At 34.9% G+C, this 20449-nt stretch overlaps 1 protein-coding gene across 1 annotated transcript in view; it reads right to left on the bottom strand.

Moving 5' to 3' along the window:
• Nucleotides 1-18791, bottom strand: part of GPC5 (glypican 5) — a gene marked incomplete at its 5' end in the record, with an annotated part of 904193 nt that extends 885402 nt beyond the window's left edge. Inside the window, one exon of the mRNA XM_024755269.1 lies at nt 18671-18791. Coding sequence (XP_024611037.1) covers nt 18671-18791 — 121 coding nt within the window. The remainder of the gene's footprint in view (nt 1-18670) is intronic.
• Nucleotides 18792-20449: the final 1658 nt, after the last annotated feature.

Raw genomic sequence — 20449 nt, 5'->3', positions numbered from 1 at the left:
CGATCCTGAATACACAGTCTTCTTCAATTTGCATGAAGATTAACATGATAAATGTACATTAATTCTAGGCCATCAAAAGCTAGTGTATCACTTTTAAATTACAACTGGGAATTGTCCTTATATAACAAAATGTATTGCTCCAAAGATTATTTTGTAGTAACTGTTAAATAATCTATGTCTATGTGCATTTGGGAAACTGAAAAATTTCTAAAGGAGCTTTGGTGTTCTATGCATCAATTAACCATAGAATGTTTAATTAGAAATAATAATGGAAGAACATTTTGAAGAGGCAAAACACAAATCTATGACAATTCTATTTCTTGAAAATCGGCATTCTTGAAATAAAGAATAAACGAACAGCAGGAAAATGCACCATTATTACGGTCACAGCTTCTAGGCAACCCATTAAAATGAAAACCAGACATAGGTAGCAACAGATGTATCTACCATCAAAAAAAAGTTAAATTAAATCAGTGAAAACTTTCAAATGAGGTAACTGTTCAATGAAAAGGAAAAAGAATAAAAATCACATCTGCTTGTTTCTGTATTCTGGGGTTTGTAATTTGGTTCTCGAAACTGGTCCATATGCAAATGTTCTGACTGTCCTCAATGAAAAGTTAACTTTTGTAACTAATGTTAAATACACAAAAGAAATGTTGATTCGGTTAATTTTTAGGAAGACATATCCTCTAGTTATAAGTTATGATTTTACTATTATGATTTAGAGATTAGTAAATATTCGCTTCTTTATTCAGTTAACATTGTAGCCAAAGAGTCATGTGGTCTTTGTTTTTAAAATTTGAAGGGAACTTTTCCTCACTGTATCTCAAAGATTTTATTACTCAAGAATGTTCTGTTTCTTAAGTATTGATAGAATTTTTTAATGTATTGGTTTATGTACTATATCTTTATACAAGATTTTTAATTTTTAGCATTCATAGTTCCAATTCCACTAAACAAATATTTATTATCTTCCATATACAAATAATTCATTCTGTTAAACTTATTTTCAGTTCAACATTCTAGAAATGAAACCTTATTTTTTACTTAAACTTATTCTATAAAGCAAATACAGCAGTTATCCTAATTTTAATAAATGCTGAAAGCTTTGTAAAATTTTTCTTTGTGTACTAAATGATTTTGAGCCCATACCCAGCAACTGTGATGAATGTAATAATGAAATAACATTTTGAAAGCAGACCTGATACATTAACTATTTGCTGAGCTTCTATCATAGGCTCAGGATTGTGCTTTCTCTGTACTGTTTTTCTGTAACAGTCATGCTGTTTTCCTTATATAATTAAAAGCAGAGATGTGGAGTTTTAAAAAAAATCATCTTTTTACATGGTGATGAAACATGAAAGATTCTGCTAAAAGTTTATGTTGAAAATTAAGATATAAGTAAAGCAATCTACGTGCACTCATCCAATAAGGAGAAAAGAATTAATTGGTGGATCAATGCCAATCTTAACTGTGAAATCCTCAAAAAGAAGAAAATTAAGATTGTGCTTAATAAGATTCTCTGCAATACAGCAAACAATCCAGCCAAAACTCTAGAAAAAAAGAACAAAGTATATGCATTTTAAAAGTAAGTGGTACATTTCTGTTTTTTGAAAGGCATATGCATAAATATGGGTTTTTTCCCTACTTTAGTGACCACTTGACTTGGAATACTTAAATCCTGGTGAATGTTTTAGAAACGTTAATGAGTAAAATTCACAGACATTTAAGAATAAACTGTCAAATTATCCATCACATTGTTATTATTAAAATAATAGCACAAGCAGTCCACTAATAACCAGAAAAGCTCAAGGGATTACAGAGTATTAAGACTAGAAGGAGACAGATCTAAATAGAAATTGTCAGAACCATCAGAACGAAATCTGAAACCTGCTCAACTGAAGAAAGATTTCTGAATCCTTCAGAATAGGATTGGGAGGGTGGCTGTGATGGAAATTGAATCCAAGTATCCTCCTCTGGGCTTCACTGTCAAGGAAAGGGATTAAGAGTGAAATTTTCAAAAACTTTACATTTGTGAAATTGGTGTTTAGAAGAGAGTCTGTGAAATACTGTTATTTCTTTGGAGTCAAAATTTAAGAAATTAGTTAGTATTATGCCCCTTTCCTTTCCTGCTAGCTTTCCCTATTTTCTCTCTCTTCATGTTTTGCTACCTCAGACCTCAGACATGCTGTGGCTATAAAGTCCCTTGATCTATCTTTTACTATCTTTTTCATTTTTTTTTTCCAGTAAGCCTGCACTTTTGGTTCTCAAACGACCTGTAGCTTCTGATCTGAGCAGAGCATAGAACAACAAAACTAAAGGTGATGGTGGAGCATGTGACTAGGATGGGTCCCAATGGATTTAGATGAAGTCATGGCCACCGAACTGTGGACATTTGACCCTGAGAACGTCAGAGATTTCTAAGGGGGCTTTTCATGGGCTAGTATTGGAGGGTCACTTGTGGCAAACTGGTTTTTCTTAAGTTGTATTGAATCTTTCTGCACATCTATTCTTCCATTGTAACTTCCTTCCAAACTTAAACTTACCAAAATAATATTAAACCATTTATATTATTCACAATAACCTATCTTTACTAATGTACATATCAGAATTCATTATGGTTATAATCAATCTATTACTTTCTATTAAAATTACTATTTTATATTCCATTTTTCTTTTTAATGTTATTTCATATAAACAATATTTTATATCCATCAAGATGAGCCACAGAGCTGTGGCTTTCAGTATTGAAATTCTTTCTTTGTAAAATTGTTTTACTTTTTGACCCCTTTCACCCATTTCTCCCACCCTACAACCTCGGACCACCAATCTGTTCTCTGTATCAATGAGCTTGGTTTTTTTTGTTTTTATTTTTTAATTGATTTTTATGTTGTTGTGACCATGAATTACATTTTAGTAATGGAGAACAGGGTGATGATTTCTGAAAGTCCAGGGATGTAGGGTCTGAAAAGAGATTTCTGGAGTCCCCTGGCTGTCTGCTTCCAGAGGTTGCTTTCTTGATATTGCCAACTTCCGGAACTCCTGCTCTGGCTTCATTTTAAAGCCTTGAGCACAAGTAAGTGTCTTCTCCTGACCTGTATTTGCCCCACCACGAGGTTCCTTTGTAACCTTGAAACGTGCAGTGTGACCAATCGTTGGCTGCCAAAACAAATAAATTTTGAGAATTCTTCTCTCTGACCTCCCATACTAAAACATAATGCATGGCCACTTGTTTCATAGAGACAAAGTCTATCAACCTGATCACTTTCCAAACACAACTTTTATTTCTTTACTTAATGGAGTCACGTAGAGATACTCCATACAAGCCCTTCTGCTTGTTCCCATGGGGACTGTTATATAAAATTACATTATGATGAAAGCAGGTAGAGTAAACGCTTGTTAAAGTTATTTACAACAACTACGCTCCCTGAGTGAAACAGGTGTTTGGAGTGTACTTGATTTACAACGTTGTGTTAGTTTTAGGTGTACAGCAAAGTGAATCAGTTATACATATACATATATCCACTCTTTTTTAAGATTCTTTCCCATATAGGCCATTACAGAGTATTGAGTAGAGTTCCCTGTGCTATACAGTAGGTCCTTATGAGTTATCTATTTTATATCTAGTAGTGTGTATATGTCAATCCCAATCTCTCAATTTATCCCAAACAAGTTATAAATCTAGTAGTATAGAGAAACCAGTATAGATATCTCAGACTGCTCCTCCCAACCCATGAAATTTATCACTGCGATACGGACATGGAAATGAAGTCATTGGGAAGGTAGATCTTTTGCTAATAATTATTTCTTTTCCTTTAAGAAAATACAAGAAACAGTCTGAGATGTCTATACTAGTTTCTCTGTACTATTAGATTTAATAGCTTGTTTGGTTGAACAAATTTTCAGCGAGGAATAGAAGAAACAGAAAATAACACATTATGTTTGGAAACTCTGGTATTCTGTAAACACAACCTCAGTATATAAGTAGTTCTTTCTAGATAGAAAATGGAACTAGTCCATTTCTAAAATCATCTATATTTTTCTAATGATAAAAAATTCTACTACTATTGATAATTGCCAAAGGCAAACAGGTTGCAATCATTCTAATTACCTATATTTCTGCCTTGTAGCATGTTTTGTAGATAACTGTAACGCATCACTATCAGAATAGCATATTGTTATTAAATGCTAATGCAGAATTCTAAATTTCCTATCATTTCTAGAAAAGCAAGCTTACTGATAATAAATTGTACTTATAGAGAACTTTTATCTGCTTTAATTAATTGAAATCTGGCCTATTAAGACATCAAGAAGTGATTATTTAAATGATTTAATTATAGCTCATGTTTTTCTACCGATGTTACTAATTATGTTTTAATAAACCAACCCTAACAAAATAATTAAAATCCAAATGTTTAACATGAAAATCCAATCTCACTTGCAGCTCAAATATTTCAAGTGTAATATTTTCATTTGTCATTTATTCTGATTCGTGTAGTCTGTTAAATCAATATCTGACTTAGACCTATTGATAAATTCTATCATTCCAAGTATTTTGCTGTGAAAATACTAACAATTGCATGAAACGTTAAAAATATTGAGAAATATTTCTTATGCGATGATTTAAGTTGTTGTGCCTTTCCTGATCTAATAAATTTAAGTATACAGTTTTCAGATTTGTACACGAAGAAAAAAATAATCAGAGTGGAATATATGTAGCAATCTCACGAATATGAAGGAAGAGTTCAAATAGGACCTTTCTACTGTATCGTGTCTATGCAAAGATTTATTCAAAAAAAGAAAAACAATGCCAATGATTTTATGACTTTAAAATCTTCAAGATTTTGGTAGATTAGATCATTTGGGGCAATTGTTCACTCTCTCCCCCATCTCCATCCCTGGGTGGGGGATTGAGGGTGGGAAGGGATGTACTTCTCACTATTCGCCTTTGGTCTTTGCTGTGTGACTTTGCTTTGGCCAAAGGCTTATCTTAGAGGCTCTACTGCAGCAGCAGCTTGGTATGTTTTTGCACAGGTGGGTTTGAACTCCTGACTTCTGTCATAACAATAACATGCTTCCAGTTCTGTGATCTGAGAAAGATGACCAACATGTGCAACCGATCTGGACTTCCAGCAAAACCCAGCCCAGCCCAGCAGAGACCAGCTGAATCACAGCTGACAACAGATGCATGAACAAGTAAACGAAGATACTTATTGATGTATTTCACTAAGTTTTACTTGGTTTTTAAACACAAAATTATCATGGCAATAGCTTGACTGCTTCAAAGGTGTCACGGTCCAACATTTCTATTATTCCGTCATCACATCTATTACGGACACATCACAATTAAAAAAGTAAGTTATAATTATATTCTAATTGAAGTAAATGGTACCACAGTATTTTATTAAATATCCTCTCATTCATTTCATATTCAATCTCAGTTGAATGGCTTCTAGTCCTGGAACTGGGACAAATTCTCTGAAGCTAGATCAGAAATCTTACTATAAAGCTTACAAAATCAATTCCTTTACCTTTTTATTATGACAGTGTTTTACTACAAGTAGGTAGTAAAAGAGTCCTGGAACTGGGACAAATTCTCTGAAGCTAGATCAGAAATCTTACTATAAAGCTTACAAAATCAATTCCTTTACCTTTTTATTATGACAGTGTTTTACTACAAGTAGGTAGTAAAAGAGTCCTGGAACTGGGACAAATTCTCTGAAGCTAGATCAGAAATCTTACTATAAAGCTTACAAAATCAATTCCTTTACCTTTTTATTATGACAGTGTTTTACTACAAGTAGGTACGGTCTTATCCAATTTTGTATGCCCACTACTTAGGAAATCTCCTGATCCATAATACAGCCTAATAATATTTGCTGAATAAAGTACAGAGACATGGTCAGACTCCCTTCGCTTACTTGATGAGAAGAAGACTAGTTCATAAGTGCAATACACTTTCTCATCAACATCCTCGTTTAAATCATTTTGTGTACTCCCTGTATCTATTATTATGCCTGACACCTAGTGGATACTAAACTGCTTTATTCAGTGAATAAATGAGTAGACAAATGAGTAAAATGGTACAGGAATTTAAAAATTATAATCCAAGACTGAAAGCATATTATTTGTAATTAGAATGACATTAAATAGTTACTGTTAGTATTTGATCATTAGGAAGATTCACTTTTCTGTTTCATTTAAATTTTACATATAGTGAGCAATTTAACTATAAATTTCATTCATTTGTTCAATAGATATATATTGAACATTTTTTATGTTTCCATGCTCTCTGCTAGACACAATGAGGAAATACAAGTATGGCTCATAACATAATGGAGATGGTAGTCAAAAGGCATCACAAGCGACATTAGGCATAAAGGTTTATTTTAAATGGATAATTCCTTGGATATTTTCCCTTGTTACAAATCCAAGAAATGCATTTGTATGTTGAGATGCAATACATTCTTAAAATATCAGAAAAAGAGATATTTTTAAGGTTGGGTAAAAGGTGACACTATAATGAATTAGCACAGAAACATGAAAAAGCCACTAGTCATGAGAGTATTTGTGAAACAGACATAGAAAATTACTTTTCTAATAAAGTTATTGTGTCCTTGGATGACAAATAATTTTGCTACTCAATTTTCATCAATGAAAAAACACAATACAGTCAAAACTATGTATTTCATAATTGAAGTATATAAATAACTCACTTTGATATGTCTGAGGCATGTATCACATTTTTTAAAATGGGAAATTATGAAATTTAAACTCTGTACCAATTTTAATGGGTGTAAATCAAATATTTTGAAAACTCTTAAGAATTAGGTCTCATTTCAACATCTATTAAGTGCCTTAAGAACATTTATTTTCTAGAAATTTTAAACTGCTCTTCTGATAATATGATTCTTTTACAAAGATCTTGAGAAGATTTTCTTATCATTAAGTTAAAAATGAATGCGCACGATAGGAAGTCACTAGGATATAGTAAATAACTTGGTTTGTTATATATACCTAATAAATTCAAATTACTCTTTTATAATTAAAAGCTGACAAGCTCATTTGCTTTTATAAGATAAAAAGAAAAGGAGCATTAAAGGAAGTTAAATTAGATTTTACCATCTGTTTAATGAGTTTCAGACGTGGTTTGATAATATATTTCCAGATATAAAATTTCAAAATAATCATTCTCAGAAATAGTAACTGACCTGCCTTGTATAAAGGTATATAAATGCCTATTCAAACTCATTACCATAAAACTCATGATTTGTTTTATTTCTAATGAAACCAATTAAGTTTCCACCATATCAATGTGAAACACATAATGATGCAGAACTTATATTCATACGACTTATCACATTTCTTAAGGTTATTACAATTCATATTTTCATTTTATCATAGGACTTTTACTTCATTTAGTTTTTAATGAATCTTTATACAGTATTTATTTCACTTCTTCAATATCCTGTGCCTAAGAAACCTTCCCATTGATCCCCAATGACCACATTCCTCTCATAAGTCAGCCTACTTTCAAGGTGCATTCACTGCTTCAAAACTATAGGGGGCCATCTGGTTAAGTGCTGCTGAATTGCAAGAAACATATCCAGAAACTCTTCTGCTCTGACGAAGTACGTCTTCAAAGCACATTCATAAAATGACATTCAAGTGATTATAGAGTACATTTACGGAGTCTGCAAAGCATTATGGACTCATCATAACGCCTGCAGAAAGCTGAGAATATGCATGAGCCACTCACATGGCAAAGGAGTGCTACAGAAGATCATTAGATGGATTCCTTTTTGCATGCCAGACTTTGGGGTATTTGGAATCAAGTTGTGACAGCTGCCAGCAGAGGACGGCGCATGGCCCAGAAAATTGTGAATAACAAGAAGAGAAAAGCTGGATTGTTTGATTGGGAAGCGTTATGAACTACTATAACCCTAGGTTCCCAGAATTCAATGAGGGTGGTAGAACTATGAACCTGAATTAATATCCAGAAAAAGCTAGAGGAGGAGTTTCTCTGCAACGTTTAATCAGAGCAAAAAGATCGGCCAAGTCCAAACAGAAATATTAGCCAAGTTTGCAAGATATGGTTCAAAACACTAAACTCAGACTAACCAAGATATTTGGGTACAGAAAAAGTTGATTTTTTCTTCTCTAAAGAAGCGCTCTCATAGGTCAGTTGCAGAGTGCCAGGAAGAACACAGGAATACATGTGCCCTTCTTTGGAGGAAACTGAGACATAATGGATGACTATGAGATACAGAAAAAAAGAGACAATTTTTTTCCAAGTAAAAGTTAATAATAATGCGTTTTTCTTAAAAAAAATAGAATGGAAGAACTAGAAGTAAGAAAGAACCTGGGATATTGAAAGAACTGAAACAATGAGTGTGTATGTAGGGAGAGTAGATGTAACATTAGTGTAAGAAGGGGAGGAATTAGCTAATGAGGTTTGAGACATGGAAGACCAGATGATGCAGCTCCACATAAAACATGATGCAGTTTGTCTTTAGTTTTTTAAATTATATTTATGTTTATCAGAGTAATAAATATATTTAGTAAAAAACCAAGTAGTACCAAAAGGTCTATTTAAAAGAAAGGAAAAAAAAGCATTTCTACTCCCAAAGGCACTTTATAGACCATGTTTCCTGCTCCTGGTGAAAGCAATAAGCAACCTGATTGTTCTAGCATTAACCTTACATGTCTAAACCTTTATTAAATTGGCATTTATTTTGTTTCTTACTATCAATTCTTGGCAATGTTTATTGATTTTCTGTTTATACCACCACAACCCACTTTCCTTTTTCCCATACAACTAATTTAATTTTAGCAAAGTTGTGATTACAGTAATAGTTTAATCTACAAATATTTTATTCAGTTCAGGGAAATAGTACTATGATTATATATCTTTTCATATAAAGGTTTTTGCTTTCCTATAATCTACAATTACCATGGTATCTATCAATTTGCATAATTTGCCTTATATTTATCTAACTTTTTCCTTAAATGCTCTAGCAAGTCTGTCAAATGTTTTTTTGTTTTTTGTTTTTTTTGCGATAACGCGGGCCTCTCACTGTTGTGGCCTCTCCCGTTGCGGAGCACAGGCTCCGGACGCACAGGCTCAGCGGCCATGGCTCACGGGCCCAGCCGCTCCACAGCATGTGGGATCTTCCCAGACCAGGGCACGAACCCGTGTCCCCTGTATCAACAGGCAGACTCTCAACCACTGCACCACCACGGAAGCCTGTCAAATGTTTTTTTTCATACATTCCAACACATTAAGTTAGTAATTTTTTTTTCTTTTTGGCTTGCAAAATTCCTTCCCACAGTCATCCTTTTCCCTAACCTGATGTATTCAACATCATGTTGCCTGGACCCCATATCTTCTCATTTCTTGATCACCCTTTGCCAACAGCTTTACACAGAAGGTATATAAAATATAAATTTGTGTATTCTTATCTCAAAAGCTTTTTAATCTATCCTCATACTTGATTTCCATTTTAGCTATGTATAGAATTTCAGGTCAGAAATCAGTTACCTCATAATTTGAAGGTACTGCTTTTCCATTTTCTTCTAGTACTCCTGTCAGTAAGAAACTACAAATCTGATCCCCATTCTTCGTATGCATTTGTATGTATTTTGTTTGGTTTGTTTCTTTCACTGGAAGATTTTAATATCTTCTCTTCAATATTCATAAATTTCATAATTATTGTTGTGTGTGGTGTGTGTGTGTGTGTGTTCATTCATTGTAATGGTCACTTGGTGAGCTCAATCTGGAGTCAAGACTCTTCATTTCTGAAAAAAGTTATTTATTATTTATATGATAAACTCCTTCTCTCTATTAGTTTGGTCCTTTTCTCTGAAATTCTTATTACAAGGATCTCCTAGAGTAAAATTCTAACATCTCGTCATTTTACTATTTCCTTCTCTCTTTTTTGTTATTATTTTATAGAATATTTTTTGACTATATCTTGAAAACCCTTCTAATGAATTTTAAATTTTTATATACTTTTAATTTTTGAACTTCCTTCTTATTTTTTCATTAATTTTTTAGAAGCAATATATTAGTATTTTTTTAACATACAATCTATTCTCTCATTTTTTGGAGGATATTCATATAGCTTGTATATTTTCTTCTTCATACTCATCTATATTTTTCCATTTCTTTTTTTCTTTTACATTTATTTTTTTCCCGTTTTCCTTCAGTGCACAGTGATCTTTGATTGTCCATTGATATTGGGCATCAGAAGCCAACTGGAAGTTATTGTATGTATATAGGGCATAATAGAGGATTTCACCACCATTCAATTAGATGATAAATTAACTTCTCAGTGGGTATAAGCCCAATCAGAATGTGGAAATATTTGTTCTAGAATTGATCAGTTTCTTCAAAGAAGAGTCATTTAATATTCTACATAAGTAGCTGGTACCTGCATGCTAGCATTCTGAAAACAAGCAGGTCAGTATCTGACTTTTCACTTAGTTCCTCTATTTCCTGTCTTGTGGTTCATTCTGTTCTATATTCTAGCGGTAGTTATGAGCCACGAATCTTCCTATAACAGCCCCCCCCCCAGAAAACACACCTCTAAACAAAAGGGGAGAAAAAGGAGTTATTTCCACTTTTCAAATATTACAAATAATGCTGCTGTCAACATTCATGCACAAAATTGTACAAATGTACAATTTTTCTTGTACAAATGTACAAAATTAAGAAAAGTTTTTGTACAAATGTACAAAAAAATCACCTAAATAAAAAATATTAAAGTTTTAGTGTCCAACATTCTCTCAATATGTTTGACAAACAGAAAACCTGCTGGATAAATGGCTCAAATATTAATAGGTAATAATGATGTGGCAGCATCAGAGTAAATATAAAGTCAAATATTTACCCAACATAAAACAGCTACATACTCTTTAAATAATAAAAAATAAATGGCCAATGGCCAACCCAAACCCCATTACTTTCAAAAAGAGTTTTGAAACTTGCATTTCCAGTTGATTGTCCACTAATTTAAAAGGTTGGTTTTATGCTGACCATTGATTTTTTTAATGAAATGGCCAATAGTGAAGTCAATGCATTATACCACACTTTCCAGAAAGCAACCTTCCCTTGACTTTACTCAGACCAAACTAATTGCTAAATTAGATGACCATTCAACGTTATTGAGTGCATTTCAAATACTTTCTTCTGAACCAAAAACTAAACAGGCTTTGGTCACTACTGCATTGCTAATACAAAATCAAGAAGTGACTGTCCTTCTGGAATATTAATAAAGTAGGCCTGGGGACATGATATTAGTGTGTAGTGGAGATCAGGAGGAAGGAGTCAGCGTGCTGTAGTGATTTCCTAAGCAAGGAAATGAGTTGGTGGAAGTGGAAGAAGTTCAGAGTCAGCTGACACCTCATGGTCAAATAGTTTGCAATTAGGAATTGACCAACTGGCTCTTTGTCAGACTTATAAGCTATTAATAACAGGAAATGTTTTCCTAAATGCATTTCATAGTAGGTGATTTAATGAAAAAAGCTTGGACAGTTTTCATAATTCAGAAATTCTGAGATACTAGTATCTTTTTAAAATTCTGTGTCATTTTTTTTGTATTTATAAACACTAACCTTATAACCATACATTGAGATTTCAATTAGAATCTCATCTTAACCTATCATAGCTATTAAGTCACTATTTATCATATTGATATCCTAGGAACAAAATGAGATAAAAGAAAAGAGGCAATTTAACATAGTTTTCCCTACATAAAATAAGAAAGTCTCTCATCTCTTCTTGAAGCCATAGGTTGTGATTACTGAAATACACATTATAAAATATCTACGAATTTTGTGGTTTTAAGAAATGGTTATGATGACTGCTCTTTCTCGCATTTAAAAATCAAATTTATTTTATACATGAAGACATTTTTCTAAAGAAGTTTAGTCTTTCCATAAAAATGAATATTTAATAGAAACCGGTAATATCTTATATGTATTGGAATTGTTTGAAGACGTACAATGTTATTTAAATCTACTACTTTTAACAACACTGTAACATTTATTGGTCTGGCAATAAAAGAATTATAGAAAATTGCTGTGATATTACTTTTTATGTTTCATACTGAAAGTAGGTAAAGTAATTTCTAAGCAGTGGGTCATTACTGTCCACAACTAACAGTGCTCAGCAGTTAGGATTTTAACCGCTGACATCATTTTCTTTGAAAGATGATAGATGTTATTTAATGCTTAAAAGTAAATTGCTGCATAACTGTGACTTTTTTGCTGACAGCTTTGCCCTAAACAAACTTAGTCAATATGACCGAGAAGTTTCAAAATAAGTTTGTTAGGAGAGACAATCTGAATTAAAACGTTCAAACATTTCCTCTGTCAGATGTACTAAGAGGAATCAAGCGCTGTTTCCTATCTATTATCGAAGGGCAATTCAGGCTGATGCAAACATCTAAGAAAGCTCATGTTAACCTTTTAAAATTCCGTCCTTTACACAATTCCTCACTGGAAGGCTAACAGCTACCCTATATTTATCACAGGTCGTTTTCAAAGGTACAAGCAATGTCCACCTTAAGCACAGGTTCTGGAATGTAGGAAACTGCAGGAATGTATCTCTGAGGGTTTGTATGGTGGCTTATCTAGAGAAAGATGCCAAAATCACAGATGGAGGGGAGCCGGGAATGACTTCCCTCTTTTGTCCAAGGTCCCTGTTCTCAGCTCAGAAGGACTTGCAGAGGCAGTGAGGGGACTTCGAAGCGCCGGAAATATTCCCCGAGGACCAAACTATAATCCATAGTTATCCATTTATATTGAATTTTCTTGGCATTTTTGTTCTTGGCAGGACTTAAAGATAGGGCTTGTCCTAAACAATTAAATAAAATTAAAGCTGTTTTCCCTTTCTCTAGGAAACCTTGAAAAAAATTTTTTTTCATAAATTTATTTATCTTTATATATTTTTGGTTGCGTTGGGTCTTCATTGCTGCGCGTGGGCTTTCTCTAGTTGCGTCGAGCGGGGGCTACTCTTTGTTGTGGTGCGCGGGCTTCTCATTGCGGTGACTTCTCTTGTTGCAGAGCACAGGTTCTAGGTGCACGGGCTTCAGTAGTTGTGGCTCGCGGGCTCTAGAGCGCAGGCTCAGTAGTTGTGGTGCAGGGGCTTAGTTGCTCCGTGGCATGTGGGATCTTCCTGGACCAGTGTTTGAACCCGTGTCCCCTGCATTGGCAGGCAGATTCTTAACTGCTGCACCACCAGGGAAGTCCTGAAAAATCTTATAAACTATTTTCTAATTAAAAATATTTATTTTGTCTAGTAGGTCTGTGTCTTTATTCCCGTCTTGCCCCTAGGTTCTTCATGATCTTTTTTTTTTTTTTCTGTACGCAGGCCTCTCACTGTTGTGGCCTCTCCCATTGCGGAGCACAGGCTCCGGACGCGCAGGCTCAGCGGCCATGGCTCACGGGCCCAGCCGCTCCGCGGCATGTGGGATCTTCCCGGACCAGGGCACGAACACGTGTCCCCTGCATCGGCAGGCAGACTCTCAATCACTATGCCACCAGGGAAGCCCTTTTTTTTGGCCATTCTTGGTGTAGTCTCAGGTGACAGGAGCTCAGGCTAACATTTCTACTTTGGTTTGACTACTTTGGTTCCTAGAGCTCCATAATATTCCCTAACACTGATGTGTGGTCATTGCCATCTCTCACCTACACCCTCAATATGCAGGGAAAATTAAAATATATAATTTGCTTCACATATAAATTCCTATAATTTTCCTAGAGAAAAATTTAGCAATATTTATCAAAATACTTAAAATTATTAATGAACAGATTCTTGGTTACAACATTTAGAAATTTATCACAAGAGAAAAAAGTTGCAGAAAGATTTATGTATAGGGGATATACCTATTAGTAGTCGTTATTATCGTGAAAATTGGTAATAACCTAAATATCCAACTCAAGGTGCTTGAATTAAATAAAATTATAGTCCTACCATATGATAGAATATTCAGGCACTAGCAACCATATTGCAGAATATTTAATTCTGTGAAAAAAAAATTTATGTGTTGTTAGGTGAGTAGTTTGGGACACAAAACCAAATGTACTCTGTTTTATTAAAAGAAGTCAAATGTACACATAAGTACAAAAAAGTCTAGAAGGCTTATTTCCTGAAGCTTGTTGTTTCGTAAGTGGTATACCATTTATTTTCTACTCTTTCTATTGGTAAAATTTTCTAAAATAATAAAATTTGGTTTATTATAACAGAGACATAATTCTTCAGTAAGAAAAAGTTAATGTTACTAAATATCTTGTCTGTCCAAGATCAAATCTCTAAGTATCTGCAAGGTACCACATACATTAAATAAATGATTTCTCCATTCGTAGATTTTTACAGTACACATTTTTCATAGAATTCTGCTGTTTTATATTCTCCTCTAATTGTTTTGGTACAAACTCTCACAAGAAAGTAGCAATCTCATACAGTCTCACGACTTGAACAGTATCTGTATACTGATGTTCCCAAATGTCCATTTCTAGTTCTAGGGTCGCCAATGAACTCTGTGCATGCCTCTGGGATGTCTAACAGGCATCTCAAATTTAAGAGAACCATTCATTTATTAATATCTGGTCAACTCCAACAACCAAACCCCAGATGCGCTCCACTTCCAGAATTCCTTTTTTCACTTCATGACATTATCATCCCCCCTGATTATCTTCCTTATACTCTCTTTCTCTTGTCCCAGTTTCCAATCCATCAACAATTCCTGATAACTCCACTCGCCAGGTTGACCCAAATCCATCAGTTTCTCATATTATCCACTCTTCTTATTCTAGCCCCAATCAATTTCTACTCTTGCTCTTCAGGTCCATTTTCCATAGTAAAGCCAAAATTATCTTTATGAAACATAAATTAAATTCATCATACTCCACCTAAAGCCTTTAAATGGTTTCCTTTCCCACTTAGGAGAAAACTGAAATGCCCTACCAGAGCCTACCAGTTTCCCCTTAATTCATTTTATGTTTTCTTCTCTTCTGTATTCATTCTGTTCCAGACACATGGCTTTCTCTTTGTTCTCTGAATACAATTAACCTACTCCTGCCACAAGTCCTTGAATATATTATTTCCTCTGCCTCAAACACAGTTCTCCCCGGTTTTCCTATGATTCCTTCTCCCTTTCCCATGATTCCTTGTCAATCAGTATCAATCCAGCCGCCCCCCAACTTGGAATGGCCTCCACAAGCTCTCTCTTCTTGAGTGCCTTTCCCTACCTCATCTGTTCTGTTTTCTTGATTTGTTCACATTTGTCAGCTACAGGCATTGTATTGTCCTTTTCCTTAGAATATAAATCCCATGACAGCAGGGTTGTGTCTGCTTTGTTCACCCATGTAACCTCAGTGCCTTGTGCGGAACCAGGCCCATAGTGGGAATTCAATAAGTATTAGTGGAATATTTTGAATAAATTAATGATTAAGACATTTACAAAGTGGCATTTGCAAAGTAAAATCCCTACCCACTTGTTTAATGACTCTAACTGCAGAGGTTACAGGGTAGAAAATGAGGTGTGCTCAATGGCAGGCCTAGAAGAAAGATGTTTGGGGGCTAACATATGGAGACAGTTTTTGCTAATAAATATGGCTGGCTTATTTCCAGATACTTAGATGTGGAAAAAAACGGACAAGAGGAACTTTTGCTTACCCCTATGATGAGAGATGGCATTTTTATAGTATACTGTATTCTCGACAAATGCATTTAATATCCATTACAATAAAAAACAAACTCCAAACGCAAATAAGTGATCACCTAAATCTACAGATTAGATTCTGAAATATGTTCCTTCTTCTACTTCCTCCCTTGCTCCACACTTATTCTCAAATTAATAAATTCTCACTTATAGAAGACGGTTTTCTGAACCTTTTCAGACCTGACCCTGTGGTGGGTCTTTTTAACTGCCCCTGGATATTACAGCACAGCAGCCGTTCCCACTAGGACACACACATGTGACCAGCGGTCAGAAGTCTGGCAAAGTCAAAAATTTCTCTTCATCTCCAGTACAGCTGTCTTAGGAAAGAACATGTTCTAAGACATTACAGGTGAATATTGTACAAAATATGACTTTCTGCTATCTTCTGTAAAAATCTAAATTTCAATCATATCACCCTAGTAGACTTTAAAAAGATAGACCTCAAAGGTAGCATTTTATTTCATATTCTCTTGTAACTCTGGAAAGAAACTTAAGCATGAATAATTGGAGATCTGCACACTAATATAAAGATGAAAGAATGGGACTCAATTTAACATGGGTGCTAAAAAAAAGTGGAATTATTTCCCTGTGCCACCTTGAAAAGGATATGGCTTTGAAATCTATGAAGCAAGAAGGGTCAAATGTCATGCCAAATGGACAACATATCAGTGAACCCTCCTGTGAAGAATTTTTAATAAACCCTACATTTTGAGTATCTACTTATTTCTTTGTGAATATGTTTTTTTTACATGTATTCTTTTGTATATAGCAGCTCCATCCTTATTGCCTACAACAGGGTTTTCCATCTGTTTTTCTAATATATGTATGTGTGTGTGTGTGTGTGTGTATACATATACCATTAAAACAGTTTGAACACACACCCACTCAACACATATTTATGTATTTCTAAACTATATGCATGTGCTATTGCACTGTTACATATTTTATATACCTTCCTACAACCAAAAAAAAAAACACAAAACCTTAAAAGAACGTGACAGAACAAATACACATTGAAGTTCTGTATTTCCTTTCTGCCCTCCAGTGGCTCAGCTTGTGAATTCCCTGGGGAATGCTTAGCCCACGTTGGAGACCACTAAGCTTTGCTGTCTCTCAGCGAGAGGAACCACTTTTTATTAAAGATCTTTTGATTTTATGATCCATTGTGCACTAGAGTTTTTGAATAATACAGATCTACATACCATATTATAGCCCGTGATGCTGTGAGGTGCCACCTAGATGAAGGCATTTGTTCCTCTAGCTGTATGTAATATTGTTGGCTCTGACTGAGAGCTGAGTTAACACACCCTACCTCCACCCCACTAGCCCTCATCCAATCACTGGTCAGTGTGGGACAATGAAGACCCACCTCCTTGTTTCAACTCAGGACAACCTGAAAGAGGCTTCCCAGCTCCTGAGGTCCTACTGGGTTCAGGCGAGGCTTCTGTTAAAGCTACAACACAGTCCCGTTGCTCCCTCTGTGCTGTGCCCCTCCCTCCAGCCCCTTACTGACTGCAGGGCACTCTGCCGTGAACCTCCTGCACACACATCTCTGTTTCACAGTCTCTTTCCCGGGGAACTCCAACAAAAACATATATACATCGGCATATACTTAGGAATCTAGTTTGTTTATGTGTCAAGTTCCTAATAGATTGTTTATTGGCCCACTGGAAATTTAAGAATTAAAAAATATCCTAGGGGCTTCCCTGGTGGTGCAGTGGTTGAGAGTCCACCTGCCGATGCAGGGGACATGGGTTCGTGTCCCGGTCCGGGAAGATCCCACGTGCCGCAGAGCGGCTGGGCCCGTGAGCGGCACCACTTTTCTCTTATACTTTTCCTAATGGAACTTATATTTGATTCTGCTCTCCAGGGTGAGAGCTCTGTTTTCCCAATGTACCAGCCGCAGAAAGAGCAAAGTAGCCATTATTGCCTCCTGAAAAGGAGAAATCTCTGGTATTGGACACAAGCCCCCATATCTTGCTTTGCTCAATCTGTAGAGACTCCCATAAAAATGGAATCCTAAGAACTGGCCCCATATAAACTTAAGTTTTGCAGAACAGTTATGACAAGCATACCAACGACTCTGGAATAATATCAATAAAAACTCAGTACTATGCTTAGGTATAGATTCTGACATAGAACACTAGAAGTCAGTGTCAACTATCCATACGAAGTTTTGCTTAGAAAAAATTAAAATATAAATTGTTATAAAAAGACTAATAACTTAAAAAATAGCCCTTCTTAGCCCAAACCCCAACAGATGCAGAATGGAAGGTGGTTTTTACAACATGTAATATAATATTTGGCTTTCATTAATCAAATAGTTTGATGAAATATTCCTTTGACAGATACCTTCATGCTTTACTTGCCATGTATTAAAAACAGCAGTATACACTCACTTAATTAAATAATATTATTAAAGATAAAACAAGTATTTCATAAACAACCATTAGGTAACATGTAAAAGGTGATACAGGAAATAAATACAAGAAATGCATGTGATTCATTTATGACTTAACTTTTGTTGAAAAGGCAGCAAAAACCTTCACAGCAAGGCTCAGAAAGTTGCCTGGAAGGTGACTTTGGCATCTTCCATGCTCTTCTATGTGTTTTCTTTGTTGGTGACAGTAGTTCCCATGTCTAAAGCTTATTCGTTAGGGATGAAGCTCATCCTGAGAGTCTCATTATTTATCGAAACCCTGAAACCATGGTTCCTTTTACAGATAGATATTATCCATCCATTAAAATACTGCTGCACATTGACTATATATGAAAATCACTCAACCAAATACTTCCAAAACTCTAGATACAAATAATTTATTCCAGTACTCAGTTTCAGGTAGGATTATCAGATAGGATTAACAGGTTGATGACATATAATGGAAAGTCATCATTCCCTAGTTATCACTGAGTATACCAATAAATAGAGCATTGGCACTTACCTGAATAACATGCTTCAGTTTATCAATAATCTGATTTATCACAGGATCGGTTCCTTTGACTTTGACTTCGGGATTTCCAGACTGGGCTTTGATTCCATTTCCAACCACACGCTGAGTATAGCTAACAAAGTGAAAAGTGAAAGGTACATGACTTAATAATCTGGTCACAGTATTATCTGCCACAACTTTTTGAACAGATGCGAGTTCAGAATCTTACTCCTTCAAGAGTATAAAATAATGTATTTTTTCTTGGACCAGAACCTGGCACATCTTCAATGTTTTTTCCTGGTAAAACACTTAGCATGCAAATACAGACTATTCTATTGTTATCCTCTCAAAAGACCCAACCAAAAATTGTGTTTTTAATACTACTTACCAATATACTAAAAAAAGTTAATATACATCTCACTTTGTTACCAATCTTTGCTGAATTACACACGTCTGAATCCATATCATCTGGGTCAATTCACTTCATTTTACACAGTATTTAGATGAATCACAGTAATATTTTTTTACATATTGGACTACAAAAGAAATATATATACACATATGTGTGTCACATAATGTTAACTTAGTACTCAAACAAATATTTAGATTCATCAGTCACAAAGATGTATTAAGTGCCCCCTCCTATATTCCAGTCCTATACTACATGACTGGGGTTATAAGGAGTTATAAGACTCAATTCTTATCCTCACAGCACTCATTATATACCTGGGAATATAATGTATCAATTAACTTGTTCATTCATGCATTCATTCATTACATTATATTTAAAAGTTCTTACTAGATTCCAGCAATATAACTACCTTTATTTTCCTGACAGTGTGGTGTAGCATAATGACAAGTGAACAGTTAAAGCACAGCAGTAGGAATGAAGGAGACGTTCAGTATGTGGTAGGGATAGCAAGAAGGAAGAGTATATGCCAAGTGAGAGGGAGGGATAACACAAGTAGTAAACATTGAACATATGGAGAAGTTTATTTGGACCAAGGAGTTATAGCTTGAGGCAGCCCTTGAAATATTAAGGTAAGGATAGGTCTTGGATGTAGTTAATGTGCTCCCCAGGGCAAAAGATGACATCCCAGCAGGGGAAATCGCAAAGGCCCGTGAGTAACACACACAGGGAAGCATAACTAGGCTTTTATTTACAAAGGGAGAGAATAAATGGGGGAAAGTAAGAGATGGGGGACATGCCCTGGAGGTTCCATCCCCTCTATGTTTAGGACTTTCCTCTGAGTAAAATGTTGCCTACATTAAAGCATCATGATAAAGTGGCCTCACAGACTTTTCGGGAAGCATTTTCACATAATTTGTAATGTAATATCCCTTCTCTGTATTTGAGCAAAGTATCACAATTATGCACGTGAACCTTCGGAATTTTCTACAGCGGTGGAAACTCTTTGAAAAGATACAAAGAGGTTCCACTGTTGAGAATATGGCCAAACAAAAGGAGTTTCAAGTAATATCCAGTTATTCCCAATATTACGCATACCCAATGATCAATTTTCAAAAGTAGATCAAACAATTGCTAATTATGTCCTTCCAATGATAGTAAATGATGGAACTCTTTGATATGGATAATACCAATTGGATGTTATAAGAATAATGATATTAATAACTCTTTATTTTTAAAACAACCTTGAACTCGTTTCTTTATGCAGAAATAGAGGGTTTTAGAGTTAGGTATTCCAGTGTAAGTTAGTAACTTAGCAATATATACCAATAACAAATAGTAGAAGGAAAACAATTATGCATATACTATTAATGTGTACTAAT

Source organism: Neophocaena asiaeorientalis, unplaced genomic scaffold (genome assembly GCF_003031525.2).
Source record: "Neophocaena asiaeorientalis asiaeorientalis breed wild unplaced genomic scaffold, Neophocaena_asiaeorientalis_V1.1 scaffold141, whole genome shotgun sequence".
Lineage (NCBI taxonomy): Eukaryota > Metazoa > Chordata > Mammalia > Artiodactyla > Phocoenidae > Neophocaena > Neophocaena asiaeorientalis.
Note: the sequence above shows the minus strand (reverse complement) of the source record. Positions and strands in the feature narration are given on the sequence as shown.